This window comes from Chiloscyllium plagiosum, chromosome 9 (genome assembly GCF_004010195.1).
Source record: "Chiloscyllium plagiosum isolate BGI_BamShark_2017 chromosome 9, ASM401019v2, whole genome shotgun sequence".
In the NCBI taxonomy this organism is placed as follows: Eukaryota; Metazoa; Chordata; class Chondrichthyes; order Orectolobiformes; family Hemiscylliidae; genus Chiloscyllium; species Chiloscyllium plagiosum.
This window is the reverse complement of record NC_057718.1, coordinates 95,598,635-95,614,101: the sequence shown is the minus strand read 5'-3', so window position 1 is coordinate 95,614,101 and position 15,467 is coordinate 95,598,635. Positions and strand designations below refer to the sequence as shown.

Below are 15,467 nucleotides of genomic sequence, written 5' to 3'. Positions count from 1 at the left end.
CTCCCTACCTTTTATCTTAGCCTGCTGGACAAACTTTCCTCATTCCTGAAGAAGGGCTTATGCCCGAAACGTCGATTCTCCTGTTCCCTGGATGCTGCCTGACCTGCTGCGCTTTTCCAGCAACACATTTTCAGCTCTGATCTCCACCATCTGCAGTCCTCACTTTCTCCCCATTCCCCTACTACTCTACTGACTAATGCACCTAATCTATACACCCCTGAACCCTGAGCATGGCCAAATTCACCTGACATGTATATCTTTGGATTGTGGGAGGAAATCGGAGGAAATCCACGCAGACAAGGGGAGAATGTGCAAATTCCATGCAGATAGTCGCCTGAGGCTGGAATCGAATCTGGGTCCCTGGCGCTGTGAGGCAGCAGTGCTAATGAGCCACCATGAAACTCAAAATAGGAGTGTTGGCAACCAAATGTGTGGAGTCAGATGCATAGCTTAGGGTGAAGCTGTAGAGTAAAATTATCCTAAATTCCTCTTGCTTTGATTTTATTTTAACTACTATACTTAAATAAATTGTGTTTTGCTTAACACTGAGTAATTTGACTAGTCACATTGCATCTGGAACAGACACTTTGAAATAAGAAAAAAATTAGGATCTAGGCTACTAAAATATTTTGAGGATGTATGATCTGGTCCATGACAATGTGACATTGAGTCTGTGAATCAATTTGCAGTAATGGCTGGGAGGGAATGAAATTAGTGGTGAGGATGCAAGTCTAAGTAGCAGAGACCAAAGAAGATAGTTTTGGCCATTCCAACATTTAAATCGAACAGTTGGTGGCTTATTCACGACTAAAAACCAGGCAAGCAATTTAACAACACAGGGTTATGTTATAAAGGGAAAATAGAGCTGAGTGCTGTCAGCATGTATTTTTGAAACAATGTCTACACATGATGTCTCTAAGGGGAAATATTTAGATCAGGAAGAGTAGAGGGCTGCTTTTGAATTCTTAGTTGAGTGCAACCATGAAATGCAAAAGCGCTTGACAGCATGGAATTCAGACCGCAACTCACTTTGCATTGTAGAGGCTACTATCATTGGAAGGAACAATTTCAACTATCTAAAATCAAGGTGACGGATAATGGTCAGGTTGAACTTGTAAATTTCAATACTACTAAATTAGAGTCATAGAGCTGTACAGCATGGAAATAGACACTTTGGTCCAACTCGTTCATACTGACCATCGAGTCATAATCATAGAGTCATACAGCACAGAAACAGACCCTTCGGTCCAACCAGTCCACGCTGAACATAATCCTAAACTGAACTAGTCCTACTTGCTTGCTCCTGGCCCATATCCCTCCAAACCTTTCCTCTTCATGTACCTATCCTAAATTAACCTAGTCCCAGTTGCCAGCACCTGGCCCATATCCCTTTAAACCCTTCCTATTCATGTACCCATCCAGATGCCTTTTAAATGTTGTCATCGTACCAGTCTCTACTACTTCCTCTGGCAGCTCATTCCATACACACACTACCCTCTGTGTGGAAAAAGTTGCCCCTTATGTTCCTTTTAAATCTCGCCCCTCTCACCTTTAAACCTATGCCCTCTAGTTTTGGACTCCCTCACCCCAGGGAAAAGACCTTGCCTGTTCATCTAATCCATGCCCCCTCATTGACATCCTAAATGAATCTAGTCCTATTTGCCAGCATTTGGCCCATATCCATCTTAACCTTTTCTGTTCATGTACCCATCCAGATGCTTTTTAAAAGTCGTCATTGTACCAGCTCCACCACCGAGCTCCTCTGGCAGCTCAATGCTGTTGGAATTTTCAATTGCATATTGATTATAAATCTGTTCAAACAGCTCTTGCACAAGATCTTATCAATTATGTTGATTGGTACAATAGATCAACAGAAAGTATAAAATGCACATAAGATTCATGGCCAGTGCTGTCAAACCAATGGTGGAGCCACCACTACAGAATCCTAAGGAAACCTTTTGATCTGAAAGAGTCAGGCATTACACAGAATGATTATTGAACTTCTTTTATAAAGCTTGTTTTGAAAATTTGATTTGTTCCTTGAAACTAAAGGGTGCTGCTGCTTAATGTAGCATTGATGAAAAGCTATTTTCTGACACAACATCATCTTTGTCGTGGTTCTGTTTATGTCGACATGATTGCTGGTTTTTCAGTGAAATAAGCAAAATGTACAGCAATGTTCTTTGAAAAGCAGCAATAAAATAACAATTTCAATGGCCGTTGTAATCATCGTGTTCAGAGAATGTTAGAGACTGAATAAGGTTTCCTTAAACAATCACAACGCTAGTCTAAAAATGAGAGACCCTTTTATTTGGATAAGTAATCGTCAACAGTTTGAACTGGAAGAGTCCTTATTATGATTCCTGGTTAATTATCAGATTACTTTAGCCTGACTGGGTGTGTTCCCAAGTTTGTTTGTTCACCTAGAGGCAATGAATGCAGAACATTTGAGCAGATCGGAGGGGGACTTGTGCCAAATTGGTAGTGTTTCTGCTTCTGGACCAGGAGGCCTGGGTTCAAGTTCCACCTCCCTCTGAGGTGTGCAGTAGCATCTCTGAACAGGTTGATTCGAAAAAAAAAAATATATGGACAGGCTGGCAGACCTCTCATGGAACAGTGGTAGTGTCCATGCATGTGAGCATGTACTTGACCTGGGTTCAAGTCTCACCTTCTCCAGAGGTGTGTTATAACATCTCCGAACCTGTTGATTAGAAAAAAATATCTGGTCAGGTTGGACCGATTGTACTTTGATCCAGATGCAGGAAAAAAAAATGCAAAGGCCACCCATTACTTTTTTTTTAGAAATTTAATCAAAGAATGAGCAACTTTCTATGGCCATGTCAACTTGGTAGCATTTTTGCATCCAACAGAAACTGCCTGACAATCTTAGAACATCTACTCTGATGCAATACCAACATATTGCTGCTTTGTCTAAAGTATTATCTATTGACTGAGATGCTAAACTGAATCTTTCACTGTTTCAGATGGATATTAAAGAAACACTGGGGCTTTTAAATTAAGCAAAGTTATTCTGATATCCTGGTTAACATTTCTGTTTCTACCAGTACCACTCAAGTGAAATGAAAATGCAGAGCGGTTATTCATTTTATGATCATATGTGAGAAATGTTTGTCTTGTTTGTCAATGGAACAACGGCCACTGAATTTCCAAAATTAATTTGCTGTATGAAACATTTTGAAACATTTTGAAACATTCTAGTATCCTCAAGCTCTGTTTAAATGAAATATGGTAATGTTCAATGAGGTTGTATAAATAGTTCATATATCCCTTTAGCCTTAAATGTTTGGTAGATGCAGCTGCTAAAGTGAATTTTCTGAGCTCATGTGTACAGAAATATTTGGACAAGCGAATATCAAAACATTGAACATAGAAAGCAAGAGTAGGTTTTTCAGCCTTTTCCACCAATCTAAGGGTTCAAAGCTAAACTTGTATCTTAACTCCATTCACCCACCTTGGATCCATATGCTTTTTTTTATTGTGGGATGTGGGCATCACTGGCTGGGCTCTGCATTTGTTGCCCGTCCCTCGTTGCCCCTTGAGAAGGTGGGGGTGAGCTGCCTTGTTGAACCGTTGCACCCCACCTGCTGTGGGTTGACCCACAATACTATTAGAGAGGGAATTCCAGGATTTTGATCCAGCAACAGTGAAGTTACAGTGATATATTTCCAAACCAGGATGGTGAGTGACTCAGAGGGGAACTTGAAGGTGGTGATGTTCCCATACATCTGCTGCCCTTGTCTGTCTAGATGGAAGTGGTTGTGGTTTTGGAAGCTGGAGTATGAGGATCTTTGGTGAATTTCTGCATTGCATCTTGTAGATATATTGGGCCAGCTCAGTGTGTCAAAGATCTGACAAAGTAAATAACCACTGCTTTTTCATCTGTGTTCCACAGATGCAATGCACTTTGAAAATCTAGCAGATTTGTTTTTTTAACCATCCTCTGGAAATCATATGAAGCTATTTAAGTTAATGACTCTTAAATTTGCAGGTCATTCCACATTAAAGGAGGAATAGAAATATTAAATTCCTATGGACATCCCTTTTTACAATTTGAAATCCAAGCAGATCCAGGGATTCTTTTAGCTAGTTCTTGTAGAATTTGTATTGCATTTTGCAAAACATACAAATCCAGTAGCCTATGTTGATTGTAAAGAGTGGTGTGATACACATTCTAGTTCTTGGCAAGAGCCTGTAGTGCTAATGGATAAGATATTCATACTGATAGGTTCTTCTTAATGATATCCAGGATTATAAATTGAGGTGGATGTAGGTATTAAGTGTTCAATCAGCCATGATCATATTGAATGAGTGGCACTTTTCATCCTCACCAGAATACTTACAGTTCAGCAAAACCTTTAATGAAAATAATTGTTAAAGGACAAACCTCATTGTTTGTTGAAAAATTATATTTAGGTTAGTATAGCTTCGAGCAAACTCATGCAGTGTGTAATTAAAATAGACTTGATTTGAGAAGTTAACATTAGCACTCGTGTGATGAGCTGAATGGGCTTTTCCTCTTCTGCTACTTCTAAGATTCTATACTGCCAATATAAGTCACTGAACCCCATTTATTATTGCTATTTTGTAGGTAGCAAACTTTCAAAACAGTATTCTGAAGTCTAGTTGTAGTTTGATACTCAGGAATTTGTCATGAAGATGCATATATCCCTGGTGAAACCTGGGAAGCTCTTTATGGCTCCAAGGTAGGAGGGTGTTGCAATTTAAATTCTGAGACCCATGTAGCCAGACAGCATGGGAACAGACCTTTCCGTTCCAACTCGTCCATGCCGACCAGATATCCTAAATTAATCTAATCCCATATTCCAGTATTTGGCCATATCCCTCTAATCCCTTCTTATTCATATACCTATCCAAATGTGTTTTAAATGTTATAATTGTACCAGCCTCCACCACATCCTCTGGCAGTTTGTTCCGTACATACACCACCCTCTGTGTGAAAAAGTTGCCCCTTAGGTCCCTTTTAAATCTTGCCCCTCTCACCTTAAACCTATGCCATCTAGTTTTGGACTTCCCTGTCCGAGGTAAAAGACTTTGGCAAATCACCCTATCCATGCCCCTCATGATTCTATGAACCTCTGTAAGGTCACCCCTCAGCAACCAACGCTCCAGGGAAAACAGCCACAGCCTATTCAGCCTCTCTCTATACCTCAAACGCTCCAACCCTGGCAACAACCTTGTAAATCCTTTCTGCACCCTTTCAAGTTTCACAACATCTTATTGCAGAAAATCCAGAAAAAATAAGAATTGAAAAAGAAAAAAAGTCTAGCATTTTTAATATCTCTGAAAATAACTCACAACCCAAAAGGATGAGACTCCACATAATTTGTCGACACGGAAGTTTACAAGGTAGGAGGTGGCATGTGTCAATGCATAAATAGTTGCAGCAACTGCTTGTTTATAGGCATCAAAATAATGTGAAAAATGCTTAATTCTTTTCCTGATTCAGATAACTCTTGGATTTGACAGTTTAAAAGCAGAACAATTTCTGGCCTGATTATCGCACACAACATGCATTCCCTCTCGATAATATATTATGTTCAGCATTAATTTGTGTGTTTGTAACTTAGGATTTAGCCATCAGCTGCTATTAGCATCATGCAACATGGAACCTCCTGCAATGATTTCTCTTTCCAGCTCTACAGCATTACCATAATGTTATGCATATCTGGACATGAGTGTGCAGGCAATACAATTCTAGAAAATAGCATCAGATGAGGGAGCTTTACAGGTGACATTTAGTGGTGTCTGAACCTGGTGTCTGAACCTTTGACATTAGTATCTTAAAGCAGGTATTTTCAATGATACCAAATATTGAAAGGTAGTTGAAATATTTCTTGGAGCCCCAATTTAAACAGGCTATGTGAGTCTTACAGATCAACAGTGGCTTTTGCTTTACGGATGAATTGCAATACAAGGGGGGTCCCTGATTCTCATACTTACTAATGCAATCCCACGCAGAAGTGTACTAATAACAATTTTAAAGATCCGAACATTTTCTTCTACTTATGAACTACAATTTTACATTGTCCAGAATTGTGTTCCAGCTTGCATATATATCGATTTGCAATTGGACTGAAGAAAGGAACCCATTTTCAACCCATAGACTGCTAATACTGAACGGTATTGCTCTGCCCTTGTAACAGATAAATGTGCTGTTTGTAGCGTAGTTATATCATTTGTGTCTTTTATAAGCAACGCATCATCCAACTTAATGTGATGACTATCAATGAAGGTCCACTTGCAAAGGTTAACTTTTATATTCAATGTATTGCCTGTGTTAGGATTCTGCCTGACAGCAGTACTGGGCAAGTCAGATCCCAGAATGAAACTGGCTTGATAGCTCATATATTTAACTTCTGCAGTTGTTTAATGTGGTGGTTTATCACAAACATGTTCAGACAAGGCTGCAGGTGTTCTTCAAAAACAGATCATTAATTCATCATATAAAACAAACACACGCTTGTAGTTATAAAGGTCATTAAAACAAAGTATCAGCTTATTTCACAATTTACAGAGACTTAGTGCCAGAAAAATACTCCAATTTTAGCTTTTTAAATCTTTAATTAACTGATGCTTTCCAGTTCTTTTATCGCCCTTGGAATGTAGGTAACTTTACTATTCCTTTCAGACTCAGCTGGTGTGAACCTCTCATGGTTCTGATGGCCTGAACATTTGCGGTCTAACAACTTGATTTATATCCAAACATTCTCTGTTCAGGAGCTCTGCACAGTAGAACACATTTTGCTAAGATGACTGGCTCCCATGATTTGAACTTAGTTTCCATGCTACCTTCTGAATTGGGCTTCTGATTCTTCTGAAGTAAAAGTTTGACGCTTCTCTTCTGGTCGAAACTAAACTTAATGCATTAATGTAGGCAGAAGTGGGTACTGCAGATGCTGGAGATTAGAGTCCAGATTAGAGTGGTGCTGGAAAAGCACAGCAGGTCAGGCAGCATCCGAGGAGCAGGAAAATCGAGGTTTCGGGCAAAAGCCCTTCATCAGGAATGGGTGCCATTGCTAAAGGTGACTTGGTGTAGTTGTGAATGTAGTCATTTTGGAATGTTGAAAGGGAAGGTTGCTAGCCATAGAGTTTTAGCAGATAATGAGTCTTTCAAGTTAAAGATTGTGGCCAAAATAGAAATAGAATTATTCAACATTATATCTCCTCAGTGGTTGCTATGCAACTCCTAATTCTGTGCCATTCTGAAGTACAGCTAAACAATGGCTCTGGGTTTCTATGGGTCTGCTCTCAATTTCTGCATGGAGGAAATCAGTGTGCATGGCCATCTTGTATTCATTTGCTATCATCTATTTAACAGTCTCACGAAATCCAGATCTGCCCCCTTCTGCGTTACAATCTAGGATGGCAGTTATGCCTGATTATAGAGATCTTGACGTGTGAAATACTCAACTGTCTGTTCATATTTTTGAGAAGGCTGGAGTTTGACGTCACTTCGTATGTTGACAGGATATTTTATTTCTGTTACAGCAGTACCTCAGGACTGGTCAGACCATGCTCTTTGGTGGGCGAAGAAAAAATGCTGGCTTCTGAAGACACATTGGACTCTGGACAAATATGGAATCCAGGCTGACGCTAAATTGTTGTACACTCCACAACATAAATCATTAAAATTGCAGCTACCCAATATGAAGACAGTGAGGTTAAAAGTTAGTTTCTCATCTGTGGTCTTCAGGGCAGTTATTGATATCTGCAAAACTCTGAGTAAGTCGATAATTTTACCTACTACTGTAAATCCCATAACTAAAGTTTAATGGTGTAGGAACTATTGAAGTGTGGTATCTTGCGTCGAGCACCATGAATTGCATTTTTCTTTTGCCTCCCCCTTCGGGCCATTTTAGGTTTTTTTTCACTTCAAGTTACAGCTCACGCAGAGAGGGCTGTGGATAGTCTGAGAGTATGTGAAGTTTAGGTCCGATGTCTCCTTAAACAATGAGACTTAAAGATGGATGAAGACATAGATGGGGTGACTGAGAAGGAAATAGTTTAATTACAGTTGCGTTCAATAACAAATGTGAAATTGTGAAAAGAGTGATTGTGTTCAGAATGAAAGAAATGAAAAGTAACAAAAAATTGTTCACCCATTTATTCTGTGGGATGATCTCTATACCTCCAGTTGTTTCCTTTCTCCGTATCTTCAAGTTACTTCAAGAGTTGCTGCAGCCACATATCATATCAACAAAATGGTCACCAGTGGCCCTAAATATCTGTGGAGGGATTTGCTCATATTTACAGCGTAAGTCCTATATTTTGGTGATGTCCATGGACAGTTTGACACAAGCTCATGTTTTTGCGAAGCTGAGGGTGGAGTGATGTAAAACATCCAGAGGATCGGGGCCACATCTTTGGGTCGTGATTCTCTGGAAGGGTTGGGGAGTGAGTTACGTTTGTGCAAACTCAACTGCAGTGGCCAGTGAGAAACATTGGGAGGGAATGCAACAAGGAGAATGCAGTCAAAACCAAAGGGACATTGGATGGAAATAATGGTGACGACAATACAATACATGCACGCTGCAAAACAGCACAAAGTCCAAACCCTAACAGCTAACACATTCAAATGCAATATCCATCCTAAATGGTTCCGGAATTACTTCACCACATTCCCTGGAATTGAACTTGGGAAATGGACCACCAGATAATTATCAAAACTTCCGAAGTATGAGTCAGGCTATTGCAAGAAAGGTCCACTTGCATTTTTCTGCTGAAAATATGATCTGCCCACAGAAGACAGCCCCGCAGAGGACGGGAAGTATGAGTCATTGAGAACAACAAACACATTGTGCTCAATAAGGTTTTCCTAAGTCATTTTTCTATGAACTTTGAACAGGTTTTCTGTAGAAGAAATCACTTGTGCAGCAGGTTGCTCGTAAATGCATTTCCTTTTGATGCTGATATTCTGTAATCTATGAAGAGTAAAGCATTTACTGGATGGAAGGGCATTGAAAATTTGCAGAACTGAAGACTGATTTATTGAATAATCCATGCAAAGCACAGATTTTTGGAAGAGCATCAATCTTCTATTGGTATGTAAATTAATCACAGCGTAGATGCAATCAGCCAATGATTCGTCTAAAGAACAACAATTTCCTATATACAAAATAAAGATTATTGCTGTCAATTCAGTTTCAGAACCAAGGAGTTGAAACGTATGTCATTTCCAGTGTAACAGATCACAAACTTGAATATATTCGCTAAATACATTCATGAAAACAGTTTGTTGAAAATGACAGTCAGCACATCTGCAACAGTTGACAAAAGGTCTGCGAAGAGAAAGTGAGGACAACAGATTCTGGAGAGTCTGAGTCGAAACGTGTAGTGCTGGAAAAGCACAGTCGGTCAGGTAGCATCCGAGGAGCAGGAGAATCATCATTTCGGGCATAAGTCCTTCATCAGAATTGGTGTGGTGGAAGGATGTTGGGTTATTCTGCAAGGTGCTCTGAACTTGCAGTCTTTTGTTTAGCTATTTCTGGAACTTATAGCTTTTCACCAAGTTTAAAGAAAAGTCTTACCAGACCTAGCCACCTGATGCAAGGAGGAAGAACACCTCATCTTCCATCTTGATTAGAATACTTAGTGTGGGAACAGGCACTTCAGCCCAACAAGTCCACACCGGCCCTCTGAAGAGCAACCCACCCAGACCCGTTCCCCTACATTTACCCCTTCACCTAACACTACGGGCAATTTAGCATGGCCAATTCACCAATTAACCTGCACATTTTTGGACTGTGGGAGGAAACCGGAGCACCCGGAGGAAACCCACACAGATACTGGGAGAATGTGCAAACTCCACACAGACAGTTGCCTGAGGCGGGAATTGAACCCGGCTCTGTGGCGCTGTGAGACAGCAGTGCTAACCACTGTGCCACCGTGTCGTTTTTTACCGACATAAATAGATTTATTAGTATCTTCTAAAATAGCATCATACTTACAGCAGGAATATTGGGACCTTCCAACCACACAGCATCAATGTCAATTTCACCAGTTTCCTTATCTCCCCTCCAAGTTGGCACCACCCTCTTGAACTATCCTCCCTGTCTATCTTCCTTTCCACCTATCCGCTCCACCCTCCACTCTGACCTATCACCATCACCGCACCCCTGCATCTGCTTATCGCCTTCCTAGCTACCTTCCCCCCAGCCCCACTCCCCCAATTATCTCTCAGCCCCTTCCCATCCTTGTCCCCCACCCCACACACATTTCTGATGAAGGCTTATAACCGAAATGACGACTCTCCTGCTCCTCGGATGCTGCCTGACGTGCTGTGCTTTTCCAGCACCACATTCTCGACTCTGATCTCGAGAATCTGTCGTCCTCACTTTCTCTTCACAGACCTTTTGTCAACTGCTGTAGATGTGCTGACTGTTATTTTCAACAAGCTGTTTTCATGAATGTATTTAGCGAATATACTCAAGTTTGTGATCTGTTACACTGGAAATGACATACATTTGAACTCCTTTGTTCTGTAATTGTATTGGCAGCAATAATCTTTATTTTGTATATAGGAAATTGTTGTTCTTTAGATGAATCATTGGCTGATTGCATCTACGCTGTGATTAATTTACATACAAATAGAAGATTGATGCTCTTCCAAAAATCTGTGCTTTGCATGGATTATTCAATAAATCAATCTTCAGTTCTGCTAATTTTCAATGCCCTCCAGTTCAATAAATGCTTTACTCTTCATAGATTACAGAATATCAGCACCAAAAGGAAATACATTTATGAGTAATCTGCTGCACAAGTGATTTCTTCTACAGAAAATCTGTTCAAAGTTCATAGAAAAATGGCTTAGCAAAACCTTATTGAGCACAGCGTGACCATCGTTCCTAATGATTTGTACTTCCTGTCCTCTCAAGGATTGTCTTCTGTGGGCAGATCATATTTTCAGCAGAAAAATGCAATTGGACCTTTCTTGAAATAACCTGATTAGTACTTCAGAATGTCTGACAAATATCTGGTGGTCCATTTCCCAAGTTCAATTCCAGGGAATGCAGTGAAGTAATTCAGGAACCATTTAGGATGCATATTGCATTTGAATGTGCAAGCTGTCAGGGTTCATACTTTTGTGCTGTTTTGCAGCGTGCATGTATTGTATTGTCGCCACCATTATTTCCATCCAATGTCCCTTTGGTTTTGACTGCACTCTCCTTGTTGCATTCTCTCCCAATGTTTCTCACTGGCCACTGCAGTTGAGTTTGCACAAACTTAACTCACTTCCCAAACAAAAACAAAGCTTTTTCCCATCTAAGATGTGTTCACGACCCTCCATTACATTTTCTCAGGGAACTTCCTCTGTTTCAGGGGAAATAAATTAAATTTATTCCTCCCATTCTTGTTAGATACATGTCACGGTCAGTGCCTGTCCATGCCGCTTCCAGTTTGAAAAGTGGAGTGCTGGTCTTCTGTTATCTAGCTCTCTGCTTGATGCTGCACACATACTGCGAGTCTGTCAATTCAAAATGGCAGAGTGGTCGGCAATGCTTGACTCCCGATTGTGGGGCTTGGCCACTCGAGGGCCCATGTAGCAGGCCCTGCGGTGTCCACACGGCTTCATCGTTGTCTTTCCAGCTCCGCAGCTCCGTTAATGTTTTTTAATGGTTTTGCGGGTCCTGGGAGCCTCCTCCTGTTGGAGGCCGGGACTCCTTGTATCTCCAACCCCACTCCATCTCGGGTCACGACATCTGAAAACGAGCCAGGACTCCATCGGTCAACTTGGAGCCAGGATCCATTGGTCAGTGTCCAGTGTTGGAGGAGGCTGTGGGTCCCGCCGCAGCATTGACTGTCTCCAGTTCAGGGGTGGCAGACGTGGAAGTGACAGCACCGGTGGCAGAAAGGAAAGGGGCAAATCACCAGGACCCCGGGGTGGGGATGCCCGATGATGGTGGCTGGAGGAACAGAGAGGGTTAAGTCTACAGAGAGAGAAAGATGAACATTTGAAGCTGTTTTTGTTTTAGCATCATCAATTTAATATAGTTTATTCAGTATTTTACCATTTATACAATGTATTCTGTCATCCAAGCTGGCGCCGGAACGTGGTGACATTATCCAATTTTCACTGTACCTAGGTACAAGTGACGATATTAAATAAATTAATAAATCTAATTCTGTAGGAGTGGTTGAGAAATGTCACTGAGGGATGTCTAAAGCTGTGACAGGATATATGTTTTTTCCTCTCATGAAGATAATGGGACATTCTGAGAGAATATACACCATAATGGTGTGTACTCTCTCTGAATGCCCCATTATTTTCATGAGGGAAGAAATGTAGAGTTGCTTGAGCTGTGATACAATTTCTCAGCCTGTTCCCGCTGTAGTTTGAAAGTGAGCAAGGGAAACTGCTGTGTGCGTTTTTTAAAATGTTATTAATTTTGTGAGATGTGGGTGTCACTGGCTGGGCCAGTATTTATTCCCCATCCCGACTTGCCCTTGAGAAGATGGTGGTGAGCTGCCTTCTTGAACAGCTGCAGTCCATGTGCTGCAGGTTGGCCCACAATGCTCTTAGGGAGAGATTTTCAGGATTTTGACCCAGCGACAGTGAAGGAATGGCAATATATTTCCAAGTGAGTGGCTTGGAGGGGAAGTTGAAGCTGTTGGTATTCCCATATGTCTGCTGCCCTTGTCCTTCTGGATTGAAGTGGTCATGGGTTTGTAAGATGCTGTCTTAGGATCTTTGGATTTCTGCAGTGCACCTTGTAGATAGCACACACTGCTACTGAGCATCAGTGGTGCAGGGTGTGGGTGCTTGTGGATGTGATGCCAGTTTAGAGAATTCATTTTGGAAACTTATCCCAGGCTTCAGACAAATATCATTGGGGTTTCACCCAGATCCACTCTAAAATATTCCACCTTCCATGTATGTTAAAGAGACCCTAAAACCTATTCAGCATTTCGTATACCTTTGCTATAAAAGGATCCAATACCAGACCTTGTACAAGCTACAGCGGCAATCGTTTGACAACAAAGAAATCCTTAAGTCAACAAAAGTCCAAGTACATGGTGATTACACCCTTGTACTGCTGTGATACCTGGACTGTATACTAGCGATACACAGGAACACTGGAGAAATTTCACTAGCAGCGCCTTCATTTCAATGGGAGGACTGTTGAACAAATGGTAATCCCTTTCTTGAAGCTAGCTGCACAACCATTCAAGAAAACCTCTTGCAAAACTGTCTGTGAAAAACATGACATTGCGACCAATGGCTGAAAAGCATCCACTCGTTAAGTCCTATTTGCTCAATTCTTAGAGTCATAGAGATGTACAGCATGGAAACAGACTCTTCGGCCCAACCCGTCCATGCCAACAAGGTATCCCAACCCAATCTAGTCCCACCTGTCAGCACCTGCATTCGGAAGCTCTTGAAGCACTGGCATTAATGACTGGAAGAGGTTTGTTGTCAATCATTTAAAATGCATTGAATCCAAAGGCATAAAAGAAAGGAAAAGGAAGAAAATGCTACAGTCAAGATTCCACGGCCTCTTGGGATATCTTGGCCATGCACCCAAAGAATTGAGGTTTGAGAATTGGCCTAATCATCCTGCAAAGACCCATGGCAGAAACCTATGACTCTGGGTAGATATCAACATTAAAATCAGTGTCATTGGGTTGAAATCCTGGAATTCCTTCCCTAAGGGCATTGTGGGTAAACCTACAGCACATGGACTGCAGCGGTCCGAGAAAGCAGCTCACCCCCACCTTCTCCAGGGGCAACTAGGGATGGGCAGTAAATGCTGGGTTAGCCAGGGACACTCACGTGCTGCAAATTAATTTTTAAAAATTCAGCCTAGGTCATTTGAACCTACTACCATTTATGGAGCTACGTTGTGAAGGAACAGAAACTAACTCAGACCAGCCCCAATGTATGACATGTCAATCATGTACAGAGAGTGACAGAAAAGATTCTGATGATTGGGAAATTATGCTGAGTGACAGCAGCCAGCAGTTTTCAGCTTAGAGCCAATGAGTTGAAGACTTACTTCAATAAAAGGTGTAAACAATTGCACGATGAGAACGTTATCTTTTTTTTTGAAGAATTCATTCATGTGGATAACTCTGACAGGCCAAACAATTTTATTGCCCATCTGAATACTGTCTCTTTTTCAGAAGGCAGTGAAGAGTTAACCACTTTATCAGTGGGTCTGGAGACAGATACATTTGAGGATATTAGTAAACCAGATGCATTTTTATAACAATCAACAAGGGTTACACAATTGCCATTAAACCAGCTTTTCATTCATAGAGTCACAGAGATGTACAGCATGGAAACAGACCCTTCGGTCCAATTTCTCCATGCCAACCGGATATCCCAACCCAATCTAGTCCCACCTGCCAGCACCCGGCCCATATCCCTCCAAACCCTTCCTATTCATACACCCATCCAAATGCCTTTCAAATGTTGCAATTGTATCAGCCTCCACCACATCCTCTGGCAACTCATTCCATACATGTACCACCCTCTGTGTGAAAACTGTGCCCCTTGGGTCTCTTTCATATCTGTCCCCTCTCACCCTAAACCTATGCCCTCTAGTTCTGGACTCCCCGACCCCAGGGAAAAGACTTTGTCTATTTATCCTATCCATGCGCCTCATAATTTTGTAAACTTCTATAAGGTCACCCTCAGCCTCTGACGCTCCAGGGAAAACAGCTCCAGCCTGTTCCGCCACTCCTTATAGCTCAAATCTTCCAACCCTAGAAACATCCTTGTAAATCTTTTCTGAACGCTTTCAGGTTTCATAACATCTTTCCGATACGAAGGAGACCAGAATTGCACACAATGTTCCAACAGTGGCCTAACCAATGTCCTGTACATCCGCAACATGACCTCCCAACTCCTGTACTCAATACTCTGACCAATAAAGGAAAGCATACCAAATGCTGTCTTCACTATCCTATCTACCTGTGACTCCACTTTCAAGGAGTAATGAACCTGAGCTCTAAGGTTTCTTTGTTCAGCAACACTCCCTAGGACTTTACCATTAAGTGTATAAGTCCTGCTAAGATTTGCTTTCCGAAAATGCAACACCTTGCATTTATCTGAATTAAACTCCATTTTCCACTTCTCAGCCCATTGGCCCATCTGATCAAGATCCTGTTGGATTCTGAGGTAACCTTCTTCACTGTCCACCCCATCTCTAATTTTGGTGTCATCTGCAAACTTACTAACTGTACCTCTTATGCTCGCATCCAAATCATTACCTCTAATTATGACAAAAGTAGAGGACCCAGCACCTATCTTTGTGGCACTCCACTGGTCATAGACATAGACATAGACATAGAAGAATACAGCGCAGTACAGGCCCTTCGGCCCTCGATGTTGCGCCGATCCAAGCCCACCTAACCTACACTAGCCCACTATCCTCCATATGCCTATCCAAAGCCCGCTTAAATGCCCATAATGAGGAAGAGTC

General features: G+C 41.5%; 1 protein-coding gene across 1 annotated transcript in view; it reads left to right on the top strand.

Annotated features, from left to right (window-relative positions):
• fermt1 (FERM domain containing kindlin 1) overlaps positions 1-15,467 on the top strand; it is a 94,038-nt gene that overhangs the window by 18,680 nt on the left and 59,891 nt on the right. The window contains exon 3 of the mRNA XM_043696578.1: positions 7,531-7,764. Within this exon, the coding sequence (XP_043552513.1) occupies positions 7,531-7,764 (234 nt within the window). The remainder of the gene's footprint in view (positions 1-7,530; positions 7,765-15,467) is intronic.